Source organism: Embiotoca jacksoni, unplaced genomic scaffold, assembly GCF_022577435.1.
Source record: "Embiotoca jacksoni isolate LCO1_2020_lvr unplaced genomic scaffold, fEmbJac1.0.p SCAF_6, whole genome shotgun sequence".
Classification (NCBI taxonomy): domain Eukaryota; kingdom Metazoa; phylum Chordata; class Actinopteri; family Embiotocidae; genus Embiotoca; species Embiotoca jacksoni.
In genome coordinates, this window is record NW_027185414.1 from 16,868,861 (window position 1) to 16,887,647 (window position 18,787).

The 18,787-nt window shown below is 38.5% G+C and overlaps 3 protein-coding genes and 1 long non-coding RNA gene across 5 annotated transcripts; 3 read left to right on the forward strand and 1 right to left on the reverse strand.

Moving 5' to 3' along the window:
• The first annotated feature begins 485 nt into the window (after window positions 1-485).
• On the forward strand, window positions 486-3,740 carry LOC138213464 (uncharacterized). Its single transcript, XR_011179522.1, has 2 exons — window positions 486-874; window positions 1,604-3,740. It is a non-coding gene; the product is annotated as an uncharacterized lncRNA (long non-coding RNA).
• On the reverse strand, window positions 3,565-13,529 carry LOC138213460 (cleavage and polyadenylation specificity factor subunit 7-like). Of its 2 annotated transcripts, none has more exons than XM_069174597.1 (9): window positions 13,020-13,529; window positions 12,221-12,427; window positions 10,565-10,668; window positions 10,258-10,403; window positions 9,813-10,155; window positions 9,450-9,553; window positions 8,350-8,494; window positions 8,019-8,242; window positions 3,565-6,588 (listed from the first exon to the last, which is right to left on the reverse strand). In XM_069174597.1, the coding sequence occupies exons 1-8, from the start codon at window positions 13,104-13,106 to the stop codon at window positions 8,023-8,025; spliced, it is 1,356 nt and encodes a 451-aa protein (XP_069030698.1). In that variant the 5' UTR covers window positions 13,107-13,529; the 3' UTR covers window positions 3,565-6,588; window positions 8,019-8,022. The 2 variants fall into 2 exon arrangements, with proteins under 2 accessions (XP_069030698.1, XP_069030699.1); XM_069174598.1 differs by having other exon boundaries at window positions 8,019-8,239; window positions 13,020-13,528.
• On the forward strand, window positions 4,706-5,952 carry polr2l (RNA polymerase II, I and III subunit L). Its single transcript, XM_069174600.1, has 3 exons — window positions 4,706-4,819; window positions 5,222-5,327; window positions 5,635-5,952. The coding sequence occupies exons 2-3, from the start codon at window positions 5,233-5,235 to the stop codon at window positions 5,741-5,743; spliced, it is 204 nt and encodes a 67-aa protein (XP_069030701.1). The 5' UTR covers window positions 4,706-4,819; window positions 5,222-5,232; the 3' UTR covers window positions 5,744-5,952.
• Window positions 13,530-13,741: 212 nt separating the features above from the next.
• Window positions 13,742-18,642, forward strand: sdhaf2 (succinate dehydrogenase complex assembly factor 2). Its single transcript, XM_069174599.1, has 4 exons — window positions 13,742-13,900; window positions 15,131-15,354; window positions 16,295-16,404; window positions 18,085-18,642. The coding sequence occupies exons 1-4, from the start codon at window positions 13,874-13,876 to the stop codon at window positions 18,213-18,215; spliced, it is 492 nt and encodes a 163-aa protein (XP_069030700.1). The 5' UTR covers window positions 13,742-13,873; the 3' UTR covers window positions 18,216-18,642.
• Window positions 18,643-18,787: the final 145 nt, after the last annotated feature.

Consider the following 18,787-nt stretch of genomic DNA (forward strand, 5'->3'; position numbering starts at 1 on the left):
GTAATGAAGCCCATAGTGTGAGATACAGATATTGCCCTGCATATTTGCCAAATTTCTCAAATTATACATAGACATTTGTATAGACTACAGCATACAGTGGCTATGTAGCTAAAGATACTGCAGGTCAGTCCTATAGATTTCTAAGTAGTCATAATAATTATTGTCTGTACAATGAAGACTGTGTGTACTACATGGTGGAGGAAGTATTCCGATTTTTTTTACTTGAGTACCAATACAGCAATGTAAAAATACTCAATACTAAAAATCCTAATAGATTTGAGTACTTGTGAGATGATAATATAGTATTCATACACAAATCTGTTTTCAGTTTTTGGACTTTTTCTGTAATCTTTGATTTTTTTGTGAGATGTTGGATCTATTGAAACAAAAGCATGTAAGAAACTTAAAAGGGAAAATGTAATGTGACCCCGACCGCACACTGCTTTTTATCTGAGTACACAATTAAAAACACTGTAAATGATATTTTCCAAACTAAGACATGAAAAAAATGACCTAACAAAATGATTTGGGAAACATTGTGTATTATATCTGGCAACAGAAGTGAGAAACTGGCCTTTGCCCTATTGAAATAATGCATACAGCTATAACTCAATTGACGAAGAAAGTTAAAATAATAAAAAAAAAGATTAAAACCAGGATGTAATCAGAAAGTAGACTCCCCCTATTTAGTGCACCAGATGGTACATCCCAGTCTCTCCTCCTCTCCCTCTTATTCTCCTCCCTCCTGCTTCAGTGTCCTCCATCTCTCCGATTTCTCTCATTTTCTTATGTTAAGGACATTCTCAGATCCAGAGACTGCTGCGCTTTGAACTCCATCTGTTATTCTTGTAATCTCTACAGATCTGTTGGAGAGGTAGGTAACACCCCTTTTTCCTCTAATCACATCACAGAAAGATTTAGTCGGAGGCATTTTTGTAAATATGTGTCCAGCCTACAGTCTGTAACATTTAAGCGGCTATAATGCGTTCATTCAATCTCAGCAGTGTTTTTTTCCTCTTCAGTTTTCCTCATTTGCATTCTCACTGATTTCCTCTATCGCAGTTGCTGTGGTCCTTATTTTTCTCCTCCATCTTGTCCTCCATTTATAGCCCAAATGACTCATGCGGGTTTTACAGTGAGAGAACAGGGTGCAAGACAGGGAAACGGCTTGAATCTGCATATTATTTTATCTGTACTAGGCTCTTGTCAGGGTTAAAGCAATATATATTCAGTTCTTCACTATGAATAGGCTCCTCAGCTGCAGTGACATTCCTTTTACAAAACTAGCAGATTTTCCCGCAGAAAAGCTTAATACAGGAAGCTGCGGTGAAATTATTCCTTCATCTGAAGATTATGTCACAACAGCTGTGACCAAAATAAACAATTTCCTGTCCCCTTGAGCATCGGAGTGCACCAATGTCATATTTTTCCAAGGTCACATTTAAGGCCTCACCGCCACATGACTGCTTTCCGGCTGTACAGTGAATATATTGGGGGCTCTTTCATTCGACATTGTCTCTACACTCAACAGGGCCGATAACTTGATGTCTGATCCTAATTTAGAGGGATAATCTGGCTGTGTCTGTTTGCTGTTTTTCCTCAGTGAAGCAGCACCGAGCTGACCTTATAAAGACTCCTCCTGACCAGACCACACCTCTGTCTCAAGAGTCCATGGAAGCCAAGACCAAGTCGGGGGCTCCAGCGCCCAAGGCAGCATCTAAAGCAGAGAAAAAGGAACCGGCAGCCCCACGCAAGCCTGACCCTGCCCCTGCACCACCTGAGCCTGAGAATCCCCCTCCCTCCCAGGATGGGGCAGCAGAAGCTGAGACGGCAGCGGCAGGTGACGAGGCTCCGGCCTCCGGCACAGACTCTCTGGAGCACCTGAAACCTTTTCTCTTCGGGGGTGCTGTTATTGCTGCAGGAGCCATCTTGCTTGGAGTGTTCCTACTGGCAAGGAGAAATTAAAACCAAATCATTGTCTCAAGTTAGAGTATTTATTGGTTGATGAGTTTAGAGCGTCATTGCTGATTGGTTCACAGACTATCATGGTACAAATGGGGGGATGGGGAGCCAGTGTGCATTTTCTTTTTTCCTGGCCTGCTTTCACTTGTAGTAAAACAAACCATTCAACTTTTAAACAAGGCTGTATATGAAGCATAAATATACATAGTATATGCATGAAGTTGCCACAGTACTGCATCAAAAATGTAATAATTTATTTCTTTAGAAAAAAATCAACACTGTACTACTAATCTTAAGGGCCTAAACTCCCTGAAGTTTATTCAACTGCTTTATCTTGTTTAATCCAGTTTTTACAAATATTGACATAAGGTTGCAATATTTTTACATTCTTATGTTGGAAAAGAGCTTGGTTCACCTTGATAAAACATCATGAAAAACTGTACTGTATTCATAATGTTGAAACTTAGAGATGTTAATACAGTTCAAGGTTTTATTTTACCTTTAAATAAGACAATTGAGAGAGTCGGCTAAAGACAGCCAGAATGATGCACTGTGATAATTGCACATATTTTGGCATAATAAATGCCTTATTGAAGGGATTTAGTTTCTCTTAGCTGAATCCCTCAATATAAAAAAAAGCCAAATACAAAATGGCACAGTGCAATTCAGAACAAACTTTTTCAGCAACAGAACATAAGCATGCAGTGGTTGACGAATGGCATGTAAGGAATTGTTGGACATAAAACATGTACACTATGTAACAGAAAATAATAGTGAAGTTATTTATTGCTGTAGAATAAGAAAGAGATTTATTTTACTGTCAAATGATGTCAAATCAATAACCTTTCATGTCTTTCACAACATCCACAGTCATGCTGGTTCAGTCTGTTTAGATGCTTAGCTGTAGCATGCTGAACAGCCATTAGTGCTCCAGTATCAGGTTTAAAGCCTGCTGCCGAAACATGGGAGTTGTTTCTGTCTTTACCATGCTCCCCTTCTGTTTTCAAAATCTTGTTTTCAAAACTCGATGAATCACTAAATACAACTATAATGCAATGACAGCATACAAGGTGGCTAACACAATGAAAGTGGGGTGTAAATGAAGTACTGTTGCATCGTTTACTCAAAGGGGAACATATGTTAAGCAGTCACAATTCTGTTGCTGCACACACTCATCTGTACAGCTGTACACAATGTTTTCAACTCACATTGTACAACTCATGGGGTTGCATAAGTAGATAGCAGTTCTGACTCACATCATCACTTGTTTCCAGGTCTAATGGTACATAAATTAATACATTTTACACATTACCTGGCCAACAATATTGTATGAGCATTACCACATTCACCATGGGCAACACCCCAAACACATTCAAAACATAGTATATTCCAACACCTAAACAAACTTCACCTTACATTGTACAATACAGTGTACCAAAAAAAAGAAAATTCCTATTTTCATAAGATCAACAGCGTATAAATGCAATAATTCAGATAGGACTCCTCATTTAGCACATGTGATGTAGCAAGTTTAATTACATAAACAATGTAATAATGTATGATGTATAGTGATGGCAATGATGGTGATGTTACAGATGATGATGATGGTAATAATGATGTTTTTCATGGTGACTGTAAGGATGATAATGATGGCTATGATATATTTTTTTATATATTTCTAACATATTTTCCTTATGCACCCTCCCCGCTGCCCCCAAACTTCTAAATGTAAAAAAGACAGAGTTTGAAATCCAACCTGATTAAAGGCAGTGAACCAGTCCGAGTGAGTATTTCTTCAATAACAATTGCACTTTTGCAGACAGAGCTTCAGAATTATTTGGAGGTGAAACTCATTAATTTTCTGTATTCTTGCATTTATGTTGAACGATTTTTGTTTCCATATTTCCAAGACTAAAGATCAAAGCATATAGTCGTATTGCCACAGCTGGATCACAAAGAATAATAACCATAATGCTTAAAAGCCAACAATTTTTAGAAATAGGCTTTGCAAGTGAAAACATAAACATAAATGTGTATAATTGCCTTCATATTATATCATATCATATACACTGTCAAATTAGATCTTAAGACTTGAACAAAATCGTTTGGGTATAATTATATTTAATATCTTTGAAAACAGTTGATGGTTCATCTTTCTTGCATCAGCTCTTACTACGTTTTTAACGACTGTTTAACAACCACATTTTAGGATTACTTGATATAAATGTATTTGTGAAAAGAAAAAAAGATGGCTCAATGTGTATTACAATGTAGTTATTTTGACTTTATTATCAATATCTGTATGGTCCATAAAAACATGATCTGTAAGCTTTGAAGGATGTCTTTACTCTGGCTGACTAGACCTCTATTCTATTCTATTCTATTCTATTCTATTCTATTAAATTTTTTTTTTTTTTTTTTTTTTTTTTTTTTAAATGTCTGTACTGTACAGTCCCCTACAGTTCTGGGGTTCACACTGCCAAAAAGTATTGTTTTAGGGCGTCTGCAATTTGCCATGCACAGTTTCAGTGTTGCAGATTGTTTTTGAGAGGTGCTGTGTCAACTCTATGGTCATTTTTATGCCTGTAGTTTTGTGATGTATGATGGAATGTATTACGTGATAATATATGGCTGTAACATTTTTATCCACTTGCATTCATATCAACGTGGGTGTATCCAATAAACTGTTCAAGTTTATTATCAATTAACATTTGCGGAAATTGCGCTTTTATTCTGAAGGATTTCGACCGGAAGTGTTGCGGCTGAGGAGAGCGAGGGAAACTACACCTGATGTGTCGGAGTTAGTTTCTTTCAGAAGAACAGCGATTTCGTTTTTCGGTAAACTAGATCGGCGACTGTGAGTAAACAAAACGTGACACGTTTACACTTTGTGCTTTGACTGGTAAAAAAACAAACAAACCGTACATCATGTCAACTTGTGGCAGCGTGCTACTAGCGGCTAACATTAGCTAACAGCGTACAGTTGAGCTAGTCGCGTGGCTATATGGATTTGCGTTATCTTATTAATTCGACATCTGCCTCTGGGGGAAAAAAAACAAACAGTATTTAAGTACAGAAACGACGTAGCCAAGGACATTTTGTGCGTTAATCTTTTCAATTAATTCACGTTAATCCTAAATGTATGTCTGTGAACAGCACTAGCTTCCACTTAAATGATGCTGACCAAATAGTCGTCTTCCATTACACGCACCACTCAGGTATTGAAGTTAACGCAGTGACGTGCTCTCTCTGTCCCCAGGTGTCCCAACAATGATCATCCCGGTACGGTGCTTCACCTGTGGGAAGATAGTGGGGAACAAATGGGAAGCATACCTCGGCCTACTTCAAGCGGAGTACACCGAGGGGTGAGACGGATGACTACTGGTTTCTGTTACTACACTACATCTCAATGGGTTCCTGGCAATGTTACCTGAATTATGAATGAGTCTTAGTCAAAATCAAAACAGTTATAAATGCAGGGGAGCAGATGTACCAACTGAATGTCCTTGAAGCAGTCTGATAGAAGTGCACCACACATCAAAACCCTTTCAGTAGTCACTGTGTATTTCCATTATCGTGATGGAAATGAATAATGTTCATGCAGTTCACTTCTTCATTCAGCAGTCTGTATACCATGAATTAGGACTGACTACTCCCTCTCTCTTTCTCAAGTGATGCGCTTGATGCCCTGGGCCTGAAGAGATACTGTTGTCGGAGGATGCTTCTTTCTCACGTGGATCTTATTGAGAAATTGTTGAATTATGCTCCACTGGAGAAATGATACCTGGAGGAACTCTATGGACTTTCTTGGGCCGTGGCTTGGACAGACTTATGTTAATATGTGACAACCAATGTAGACCCCAGTGAGGACTTCAACAACTTTCATTTGTGCACCTATTTGATAATGCATTTTTTCTAAATAAAACTGTTAATGAGATTGTTACCATAGCTAGTTACCACAGTCTCATTACTGGAACTATAACATGAAAATGAGTCCTCACGTTTGTGCTGTGTGAGTGTGTTGTGCATTAAAAGCAAAGCAGCATGTCAAAGATTTCTGTTAGTAATGTTACTGGGAAAACTGGATTAATGTAAAACCGTTTTGCAGGGCATAATGTGCTCTACAAGCATCAGAAATTATTGATTGATTGATCATTTCTGATGCACTAAGGTGTTTATCTTAACAGCAGATAAAAATACAAACATAAATACTAGATCTTGGGGTTCTGAGTAAGGACTTGTAGTACAACTAAAATGTCTGAAGAAATAAAACACTGGAATTCTATTTTGAGGGAATGTTTTTTAATCTGTAGGCTTAATACAAAAGAAAGTGATGAAAACATTACACTGTTACATAAGTTATTAAGAGGGGTTATTGTTCATGCAAGCATCTGATGGCCCAGCAATAAATCTACAGTTACTTTTTTTTTTGTTTGTTTGTTTTTTAATTAAAACAAGTAAAACTCCAAATATGAACATACGACTGAAAAACCAAAAAAGTACACTTTAGACTTCTGGAGATGTATATCTCCAGTTTCACCTTGGATTCCTCCAGACTTCTATACAACTTGGTGCAAAAACAAAATGTCCTGTCGTCGCTCTGCTTCAAACACGGACTCCACCAGTCTGGGGAGGAACAAAAAAAAAAAAAAAAAAAAAAAACACTTCAAAACCACACCTAAACAAATCAAGTATGGATTGCATTGAGTGTCTCTGAGAGGATGTGGGTACATTGTCAACAGAACTACTACTACTCTACTTCTGTCCTCCTATTACTTTATGCCAGTTGGTGGTTTATGCATCTACAGCTAAAGGTGTTTCACAGAGCAGGAAGAACCTCAAGTTTTGTAGATGCTCCACCTCAACATATACTGTCTGTCTTTGAGGTACAGCCATGTTAGGTCTGTTCATGGTAACAAACTGACAAGTAGACTGTTAGAATATGATGCAGTAAGAGTCTGTGACTTAATAGTTTCTAACATGGTAAGATCCATGAACTCCAAATAACTAAACTTCACTTCCTTAACTGTCATCTGTCAAAAAGGTTTTGGGGGACTTGAAGCAGCAGCCCGCAGTTCTCTTAACATTTTAACCAATACAGCTTCAAAACAATAAACTGCATACTTCACTTCTGAGTCATATGATTTAATATATTCTATGCTGACTAAATTGTATTTTATTCATTCACTGCAATTATTGATTACCATTATTTTAGCCAAACCCCTTTTTCATTTAGTAGTGATTGCAGGAGTGATGACAAACTGACAGCATCGAAAAAATACTCAGGAAAGATCTCTTAAAAAGTCTTAAATTATAAATTAAAGAGCTAAAACTCATCAAATGGGATGAGACTTTCAGGGTTCCTGCAGCGCACTGGAAGCAGGTCTGTACAAGTTTAGTATTCACTCACAAGCTATCATGAGTCAGTCAGTCAGTCCTGGGATCTGCTCTGATGAACCGTAGTTTTGATTTGAGAACATATGGAATATACTGAGGCAGCTTTATTAGGAGACGTAAACGTGAGGGTTTTCTGACGTAAAACAATGGACTGCTTTTACACTGAAAGCCAGATACAAAATCTGTTGCTCAACTATAAATACTATATTCTATGGTAATTACTCTGTTTACCAGGTTTACTAATCAACCAAGCTAAAGTATGTTGTACGAGAGACATGAACAAACGCCATATGTCGGATGTTGTCGTATAAAACTCCCTTTACATTTAGGAATTTTTGTGCAAGGTCTTTTGTTGTGGTCTTTCTGGACTACAGACACAAACACACAATACGAGACGATTTAATTAGAAACCCACCAACTGAAAACAGATCTTTTCCACAGCAGACATTTTGACCTGTTATTCCAGCGAGCCAGCAATCACAATACCTGGACTCTCTCATTATTAATGTGAATGAATATATCTGTGATTTCCTGCTGTCACAAGTCAAATTGTTGGCTGTGAAAAGAGTCTATAAAACACAAAATGTTGAAACAGATGAACAAAAAAAAAAAGTGTCCAGTATAAGTAAAGTAAGTTGATAAATTAGTGATAAGCTTACCAAGTTAGCGGTATCGGTCTCTGTGATCTCTGTATCTGTCCCGTTCCCGTGAGCGCTCCTTGTCCCTCTCTCCACTCCAGGAACGCTCTCGGTGTCTTCGAGACATTCCCGCGCTTTCCCAGCCAGAAGAATCCTCTCTGTCACGTTGTCTTTCGCGATGTCGGTCTCTGTCTCGACCCCTGTCCCGGTCTCTTTCTTTGTCCCTAGAACGACTGCTACTCCTGCTAAGAAATATGGATTATGTGATGAACACTGATAAGAAAGATAATGCTAGTTCCATCCTCAGTTCCTTTATGACAACAACAGAGTCCTGATGCAAAATTATACAAACCTGGAACCATAGTTGCCCTGGATGGAGACCAGAGTGTCTTTAAGTGAGGTGACCAGGGCTTGGCAGCGTTCATCTCCGAACACTCTGGACTGCTTAATGACGGCAATGGCAGTTAACAGTGTTTCCATGGCTACCCTCATGTCTCCTGCATTAGTAATCAAGGAGATTAGATATTAGAGACAGTTTCTTTGAAGTAGTTAAGCACTTCAAAGCTCCAAGGGTTTGGTTTTAGAAAAATATTTAACCCCCTAAATACAGAAAAGTTACAACATAACAGTCAAAACTCAATCTCATCAGTTGGTTATGAGTCACATGATTCTGTGAAGGTTACAACAACGCTGCACAGTTTATAAGAGAGATTTTGTGTTCCGAGCTCTTTTAACTGGTTTAAAGTAGACAGGATTCAGTGGGGAAAAGGCAATGTCATGGATTTCAGTACACCCATAAGGCTACTTTCAATCAAATCTGATCCAACTACAATAGGAAATTCCTGGTCATTATTTTATAAGTGCTGAATTCCAAATATTTATTGAGACTGCTTCTTATTTAGTCATAAATATTTCATAAATCCATCATCAATTCCTGCTTTATCCTGAACAAGGTCATGGGACGGCTGGGGCCTATTCCACCTGAGGTGGGTTTCACCCTAGACACAGGTTGCCAGTCCATCACAGGGACAACACAGAAAGACAGACAACCATTCTCACTCAAATTCACACCTAAATCCAATTGAGAAACCCCAATAAACCTGACATGCATGTCTTTGGACTGTGTGAGGGGGCTGGAGCACCTGGAGAAAACCCACAATGGCACAGGGAGAACATACAAACTCCACAAAGAAAAGCTCAGGGTCAAACACAGAACCTTCATAGTGTGAGGCAACAGTGCTTATCGCTGCACCACAAATGTTTTATGTTGCAGAGAAATACTTCAGGATTACAACCAACTTTGCAGAGGTAAGGTTTGGAACAGCTTTAGATTTCAAATTTTTTTTTCCATCTGTCAGTCAGTCTTAGGTTGGGACCAGTCCATTCTCCACATGACTTATCAAATTCTGAGTTCTGTCTTGCACTTGACAGAATCTGATGAGTTTTACTTACCAGCTGTTGCTCCAGACACAGCCTTGGTGATGGCACTGCTGGCAATCGCTCTATTTCTGTTCATTAGCTCCTCAAAGTCCCCGTCTGTAGTTTGAGGAGTGTGTCTGAAAAAAAATAGACATAGTCATACCATCATAGTCATAGTGAGAGATGGAATTACTTCAATGACACCAGAAGTTATTACTAAAAATAAACTCTTGCCATAATATACTTTTTTCAAAATTACCATGTCAGTCATAATCTTAATTTGTTTATTATCTTCAGTATGTTTCATGTGGTTGTTTTCTGCATATTTTATTATACATTTTATCTCATGTTTGAGGTTCTCAGTAGCTATAAAAATAAAAAGGTGTGTGTTCTCACTTTTGTTGGCTGTAAGCTTTGCTGCTGTGGCCGTCTTGCACCGGTGGGAAGAAAGCCGGATTTATATGCAGACTGGGAGACGGTTGGCTCGACACGTGGACGGGATGAGAAGGGAACATGTGGGGCTGCATGAGCGGAGCCATTGGTGGTGTCATATATGGGAACGGCGGAGGCGCCTGGCCAAGAAAAGGGCTGGGTAATGAAGGAAACCTGTTTGCAAGTGGATGCGATGGAAACAGTGGCGGTATGGGGGGAGGGCTGGGCTCCTGTGATAATAATGAGGGAATCTTATCTGAAGATTCAGACTCCTTGGAATCTTTGGAATTAACACGCAGTGGTATACCTGTAGAGAACACATTGTTTTTCTGAAAGTTGACAGACATACTGACATTTTTCAATACAATGTGACATCAGTAGTGTTTTCTTAAGCTTGTGGTGCTCTTACGTTTATTTGCTGTGTCCTCAAACACAGTGAGGTTCTGGCGAGTGGCAAAGCGACAGTCTAGCCTTTCCCCATGGAGTTCACACAGGGGGATTTTTTCCAACAATATTTTGAGGGACCCTTCTGAGGTTACCACCACTTCTGCGTAGCTGTATCAGAGTAGAGGCAACAATACATGTATGACAACCTGCATCAGGTCAAAGAAATCCAAATCTATCAAAATCAAAAGACAAGCTTCCATTCTTACAATAAACAAATGATGTATTTTTTCAGGAATTATTTATATTCTATCAACACAGCAAACACTCACCCTCTTGACTGGCCGTTAACTCTGTTCTCAGCAAATTTGATCTCTGCGATGTCCTTCACACCCAACTTTTGAGCCATGCATGTCAGGTCCTTGTCAGATGTCCACTGCAAGTATGAGAAGGTTTTGAAAGAGGGAATGATAGAATCACAGAAGGGTAGAGGGTAACTCATGATCTTTATGAATAATAACACTGTTGTAGAAACACAAACAGAGCTGATAAACTTGTGTGTCACGGGGTCAAATCTTTTGGTTTATGAGGAGAAACTGCTGAGGATATATTTTAAACATCCAATCTTTAAATACTCACTGTCATTAAAAACATTGAACCTTTGATTACCTGTATTTTAACAAGAGGCTAAATGTCAGTTTGTGACCTGGCGTATGAAACAGGTTCTATTAAAGAGTAGGCTGTATTGATAAATGGGTTGTAGGAGTCACTCATCTATACTGCTGATCAACCACTGCCTTGATTGGTTAGTTTGTTATTTAGTTGTGATGTTACTTCAAATTTGAACTAATGTGTGAGACACCACCAAAGTCAGACAATAACAAAAACTAACCAATCGATGCAGCAGTAGAAATCCTGTGTTGTGTGATAAAAAAAAAAGACTCCTTCTGTCAAAGGTTACTTTGAAGAGCGGATATAATGGATGCATATGACAGATTCAGTTCACCCTCAGAAAGGTAAAGTGTTGAAAACATTCTAGACATAGTGTATACCTGAACAGATATTGATTTTTTTGTTTTTGTTTTTGGCGGGCCTTTGTTTAGGTGGCTAAAATAGATTATCTTGCAGTAGTAGAAACATAACTTCACTTTCCTGCCGGTACAGTTGCAGGCTTCTCCAAACTGGGGACGTGCCAATCCCTAACTACTGACAATGGATAAGTACCTCATGCAACCTCACTTCAAATGATCCAAACTATCTCTTTAATTCAAATTCTAAAGGACATTGTTTATTATGTAACAAGGGGCCTCATTCAAAAAGCAGGTATATCAAGATATGTGGCTCACTCAGCACAGGGTCCTGGAAGAGCTTGAATGCTATTTTACATTACTATCATTTTTAAGGCAAATTAAAGGGCCTTCTGCCAGTAAAATAATCCACCTGAGATCTGGAGAGCATGTTTTGCCATTCCAAAAATTTGCGTTACACACTTCTCCAAAATTTATAGTTTTGGCCTGATGACGAGCCAGTTTGGCATCAAACACTGAACATACATTTTAAAGAAAGTATCTAACAGAGCTGCAAATTCTTGGGAAGAAAACAGTTACAGTTTTTGGACTTGGGGGAGATAGTTTTGTACACTTGTCATTGCCTTGACAGCAACATTTTATAATGACAGGCCGAACATTTTCTCAGTTGAGGAGATGCAACAACACCTCATAGTGTAGATGTAACTGAAGCCTGTTCACTCTCTTAGCTTCAAGAGAGAAGATGGACTGTAAAACCCACAAACTCATAATCTAACTTATAAGATATCTGAGTCCATTTATTTTTCAAATTGTTAAATTGTCTTGTGACAAAACAAAAATGAATGGATTTTGTTTTTTATGTTCTGCACGTCAAGGTGGATAAATCAAAATAAAACAAAAAAATAGCATTGGGCATTATAAAATAAAACAACATTAATATGGAGAGAGGATGTTACTCACCCAGGGGAAATTTCCAACATATAAAGACAGTCTCCTCATTGAGTTTCCTTCTTTTGGGGTTTTCACTTCTGTTGATTTAGCCTCTTCTTCAGCTGGCAACTTCTTCACGGGGGCCACAGCAGCAGCAGCGATGTTCTTGTCTTGATTAACAGAACCAGTTAGAACCGCATCAAAAAGTTCATTTGCTTCAGCAATTCTGTCCAAATCCTGTGCGGGAAAGAGAATAATGACAAATGAATTACAAATAATTTGAATTAAGACAAATTTGCCATCCTGTAAACTAGCGCTACGACAAGTAGTGAATCAATGAGTTGATTGTCAGAAAATAAATTGCCAACATGTCTTTATGATTGATTCATAATATTTTTTTTTTATGAAGAAAATGCAATCACTCTTTAAAATTTTACTGTCATATATTTTATTGTGCAGACTTGTTCCAGACCTTCAGTCCAATGAGTTAAGTCTGGTGTGTAGTAAATATGGATGAGGATTCACAATATTTGGTCTCTGTTGTTTATTTTACTTCCCATGAATGAAAGATACACTGAATTCAATGGGATGTCAGTGTTCTCTCTCTAAAAAAAATAAAAAATAAATAAATACATCTTTATGTGTTATCGAAATCTCCCGATCTGCCGCTGACTGGCCGTGGGCGAACTCGATCAAAGCAAATACGAGATGTTCAACTTCCAATTTGAAAACTTGAAACGAAAACTCTTCAAGCTGGTAGCAAATGAAAACGTGCAGTCGAACTCCACCGAAGCGACGAAGTGATGACAAGCGCTGCTCTCAGACTCACCTCATCGTTTTGATTGAGGTCACTGTACATATCGAGGAGATCCTCCGCAGAGCTGCTCGGTCCGGCTGCAGGTCCTGCAGAAGCCATTCTGTGGGCCTCAGGTGATCAATGGCTGGCACCGCAGCTCGCTTTTGTCACTGTGGTCTGAACATGCACACTTTGCAAATTATCCCCGCATGCCGATGACAGGTGCACAGGCGGTATTTAATATTTTGGGTTTTGGTAACGCCGTGTTTTTGTTAGCAAACGTTCCGCGCGAGTTCGCAGGAACCGATAATGAAGCTCGGACAAAATAGAGCGAACCAAGAATACGACAAGCGGACATAAGTTAAGAGTTTTGTTTTAATTAACAGCTAGAAAAACATACACTGTGTTTTAAGTGTAAATGCACACACAGCTCGTTTCGGACTACTGCCTGTTCGCTCTTTGATCAGCTAATGCTAATATTGCTAAGCTGTTAGTACGTGAACATTCAAGTGCGTCAGGGATATTTAACCGGTTGAGAACAACGATTGACCGATGGTTCCCATGGTCAAGCCCCCTTTTAGTTCCGATGTAAAGGGAATGTGTTACACATTGCTTATACGGGGCAACAAAAATACAATAATCAAATAATAACACTTAATTATACAACGTTGACGTCACTTATGTTTCCCTGCAGCGTTACCGTGACCTCAGAAATGTAATCGACATGTGTACGCTGTGACCTGTCCCCACTTCCTGTTGTTTCCCGTGCGCCGCGGTGACGTCAGACCCTCCTTGTGCAGAAGACATAAGACTTCTATATAAAGGGTCGGACAGCAGAAACGAGCAGAGCTTCATCGACTCTCAGCGCTCCCCGAAAGAGGGTTAAAATGACGTCTTCTGCTGTTGCTAAAAGAGTGAGTGAACCAGTTATTCATTATTTGTATATCGGTTGGTTGAAATCTGAAATCTGCAGCCGTCGTAGCTCATCGACGACTTTTCAAAGATCTGACGCGAATTGAAATGATTCATTGTGATGTAAACATGCGATACAGGAACGGATGATTAACATTATATTCAACAATTGAGGTTTCAGGTAGTGTAACATTAACGTTATGGTGCAGACAGCGTGTCCTGTTAGAGGACACTTGTACAATCCAGAAGTAAACAGTTGTACAACAGGGCAGCGTGTGCAGTTATGCAACTCCCCTCTGCTTTACTCTGTTTCCCTGTCAAGTGATGTTAAAGATACTTCTTTAAGACTTCTTAATTTCACAGTTTCACAGTTTCTTAGTGTAAAAAATAACATCTGAATCTTAATTCTCCAAGCGTGACTCACATTTTTCAGACCTTATAAAGATGTCACGGTCAACATCAAAGATAACGCCAGATAGTAATAAACCCAGCACAGCACAATCCCTAAAACATTAATCCTACACCTTCAACCCTTTTAAAGAGAATTTGAGACTAAATGTGACAACAATTTCACATGTTGATCTTGTGTCTAAATATGCTTTTAGGTAGAGGTCAGTAATGGTAGTCTTACTCCAAATAAAGGCAGTGATTTAGAATTTAACTGGCCGAGTGTGATCTGATGTAGTGAGAACGAAGGGAGATGTGTCTGCTCAACAACAGCGCTACCTTTTCTTCACACATTTTGAATTGTTCAACTCATCACGTGCATTGAATGATAAGATATGATTTTACAGATACATGCAGGAGAAATTCACTTGTTACAGTGGCACAAAAGTGGAACAAAGGAGGGAGTTAGTGATTAAAGAAACACATACAGATATATATATATGTGTGTGTATATATATATATATATATATATATATATATATACATATATATATATGTATATATATATATATATATATATATATATATATAATGTGTGTGTGAACTCTCTCAAAAAGATATATACACTTATCAAATACGCACATGTATATTAAATAATACACAAATGATGTGTAGCATTGCCCTAAAAATATTGGAATTCCACAGAAGAGGGATTAATGTGTTACTGCACAGGGATAAATGTTAAGGTAATGATGTAAAAGAAGAGATAGAAAATGATAAATAAAAGTGTGATACAAAACAAGGCACGAGTACACTTGTAAGCGTGTGCGTTTGTCCTCTATCAGCTGGTAGCAGCGTTGTGCCAGTCAGCATGGAGACCAGCGGTCACAGGGATGGTATCGTCTCGTGGTTACCGTGGAGACAGTCCCGATGACACCAAGGGCGACCTGATTGAGATCCCTTTGCCCCCCTGGGAGGAGAAGCCCGACGAGCCCACTGACATCAAGAGACGACGACTTCTCTACGAGAGCCGCAAGAGGGGCATGTTGGAGAACTGCATCCTGCTCAGGTTGTTGAGCTGTACTGTTTCTTCTAGACAGCCATGGGGGTTTTCACCTTACATTTAAAGGATAAGTTTACATTTTCCATGTCAACAGTATTCATGTTCCCATACAATGGAAAGTTCTGTTGGTCACTTTAAATGTGCCTGCTGTCCATACTGGTTTCCCTCTTCAAGCAGTTTCAATGTCGTTGATGGGAGACAAAATCTATTGTCCTAAATTCATCTGACATTAATGTGAAGCTTCAGCTCTCCGAGTTACTCAAACAGAGCCGTGTTTTTAATCCAGATTTACATTTTTGAGAAACTGTTTCTGTGATGCAGGAAAGTGTCCACTAATATACACATTTTTAATGTACACATGAGCGTATAAGTATTTCTCAAAAAACAGACTGGAAAATATGTGATCTTTTAAGGCAGGGCAGTTCAAACTGTGGCACATGGGCGGGATATGGCCCGTTTGAAATTTCTATGGCCCTCAAGAAGATGCCTGCCTGGATACTGTTCCACTGTTTCACTTTTAACGAATATGGATTTGAACCTGCTATAAGCATCTTAAGACTGCTTGAAATTATTTTGATAGTATCATAAAGAGGCCCAAACAGTTTTACTATGTTCATCTTGTATTTTTGCTGTCTGAAGTTGATACCACAAAAAGGATGCACATGATTAGTTTATCCCATGTACAAATATATCGATTGACATTCAGAGTTTTTTGTGGCCATTAATTGAGTCTTGACCTTCCAATGATCTTCCTATCCGCTCCTCTTGCTCTTGAATTTGAATGGCTCTGCTTTAAGGTTGTGATCTGGAGTAGATTTTACATTTCTCAAGCTCCATTTGAAGTTCCTCGTGGGTGACCAATTTGCCAGCGGGTCAGATAATTACCGGTAACTTTTCATTTAGAGCGAGGAGCCCAGCTCTAATGAATTCTCCATTTCTCTTGCAGCCTTTTTTCAAAGCGATACCTGAACACAATGAGTGAACACCAGCTGCTGCAATACGACAGACTGATTAATGAACCCAGCAACGATTGGGACATCTACTACTGGGCAACAGGTGAGAGAATCTTTATCTGTCACAAGTTTCTCTGGAGACATTTGATATTGTCTGTGGAGTCTCATACAGACATAGATAATACACCAGCTCCCAGCCACATCTACAATTTAATTTGAAATCCTTTTCATGGTTTTGCACAGAATAAATGGCTTATCCTCAACCTTCACTGTTGAGCTACTAAAACCACGAGGATGTGTGCTTAACAACATGGACTTGTTCTTACGTCCCCCGATTCTTAACACCCGTCAATTAACTCCCTCCAAAACATATATTTATGCATATTTAATGCACAGCTGCACTTTTATTTATTATTATTGTTTTTATTAATATAAGGACGTAAGGCAGTTTATTGTCATTGTAAAAAATACAACGAAATTAAGTTGGCAACTCATAAGTTCAGCAGCAATGAACAAGGGAAAAGATATATATATATAAAAAAAAAAAAAACAATACGATAAAACAAGACTTCACCATGGGCATGAACAATAGAAGTATAAATAAGTGTAATAAATATATAAAAGATAAAAGACAGGCATCGGCAAAGGGTCGTTTTTGGCAAAGGTGTGGAGATGGAGCCGCTTTGTATGCTCCTGAGATGTTGGTGTACACTTGGTCCAGAGTATTCTTGATAATATTATTATCTTTTTATGAACAATATGCTTTATAGTTGATTGCTGGTTTTATCAATGCAATTTTATTATTACTTCTTACTTTTATTATGGGGTACAGCACCTTCAGTTGGAACGAGTTTATAAAAAGGGCTGCGCAAATAAATAAACTTGAATGTAGTACAATATTCAGACTGTTACAATAAAATGCGGTAAACTCCAGTGTATAAATAATTATATAATGTCTTTTTTTTTTTTTAACTTTCATGGCTGCTGACGCTGAAATAACAAACAGCTCTGCTTACAAATTAACTTCACTTCTGTTGCTGTTTTCTAACCGTTTCTTTTGGCTGAGGCTTCACCTCTGGAGCTCATTCGTGTCCCGGGATAACGTACCGTTTTATTTTTCTAATTTCCTCTTAATTTGATTCCATTATTTGTCTGTTTTGTTGTTCATAACACCTGGAAAAAAGGACTCCATGCGAGAACAGCATCATCATCCAACTGGCAGCAACACAGGACGAATATAAAAAAAAAAAACTGTTGAAGGGAATCTAATCACGATGCTTTTATTGTTATTCACTGAGATGGTTTCCTTTTTGAAATTGATCAAAAAATGTAAATAAAAAAAATAAAAAAGTGCTATGGTCACACTGTTTGAGAGGAGGAAGGCATTACAATTAGGAGGTGCCCTCAGCCTGATGCCATTACTTATCTGAAATAATTGTTTTCTTATTGTTGTCGTCAAGGTAAGTTTATTTGTACAGCAGCTTTCAACAACAAGGTTATTCAAAGTGTTTTACATGAAACATAAAAGGCTTCAGGACAAAGTTTAAAAGCAACATAAGAAAAGAAAATTAAAGTTAAACAGAAAAATGGAAAATCAGAAATCAACCTTCATCAGTTTAACATTCTCAAATAGAGGTGATTTGTGCTCATTTCTCTCAAGCCATCTGTCTTGTACTTAATATTCTTGCATAAAACAAAGAGTCTAAAATTCCACTTTCCACAATTAAGATTGAAAAAAGTTTGAAACTGAAAATAATGATACCTGTTCTCTTTTTGCCTGCAGAAGCTCAGCCGACTCCTGACGTTTATAAAGGAGATGTCATGGACATGCTGAAGGAGTTCACAAAGAACCGCGACCATGAACAGAGGTTGGATGCACCCAGCTTGGAGTACCTGGAAAAGGAAAGCCAGTGAGGCCCTTGTGCCATCGGGGCCCTATTAGAGACTCTCGAGCAATGTTGCTGCAATTACACACAGAAAAATGTAAAAAATATTGTGGTGTGCAAAATAAATGACTATATACCACCATCCACCTGTTTTCATGAAATAATGCAGGATTAGAAAGACACATTCCACTGTGTCATCCATGTAGTGGTTAAAGGGAGAAGAAGATCCTGAGGGAAGTTTGTGACTGATACCATTCAACATGAAGACGGTGTTCTGAGTGTTTTGCATTAACTGTATTGTAAATATGTGATTCAAATTCTGTAAACTGCTTAGTGTATGAGACACTCACTGAATACGCTAGCTTTGATAAATAGAAACAAGTGGATCTGTACACTGATTTCACATGCCTCATACAGACATTATGGGATATTTAATAAATGTTCATGCGCTACTATTATCTGCTTATGTTGGTTCCTTCATGACTGTCATCATACGCCACAGGATTGCATCACATGACTGGAGATGCCATAAGTGACAGCAAGAGCAGTGTTTGTTACATAATGAAGGTTGTGCGGCCTACAGTGTCTGTTTACAAACAC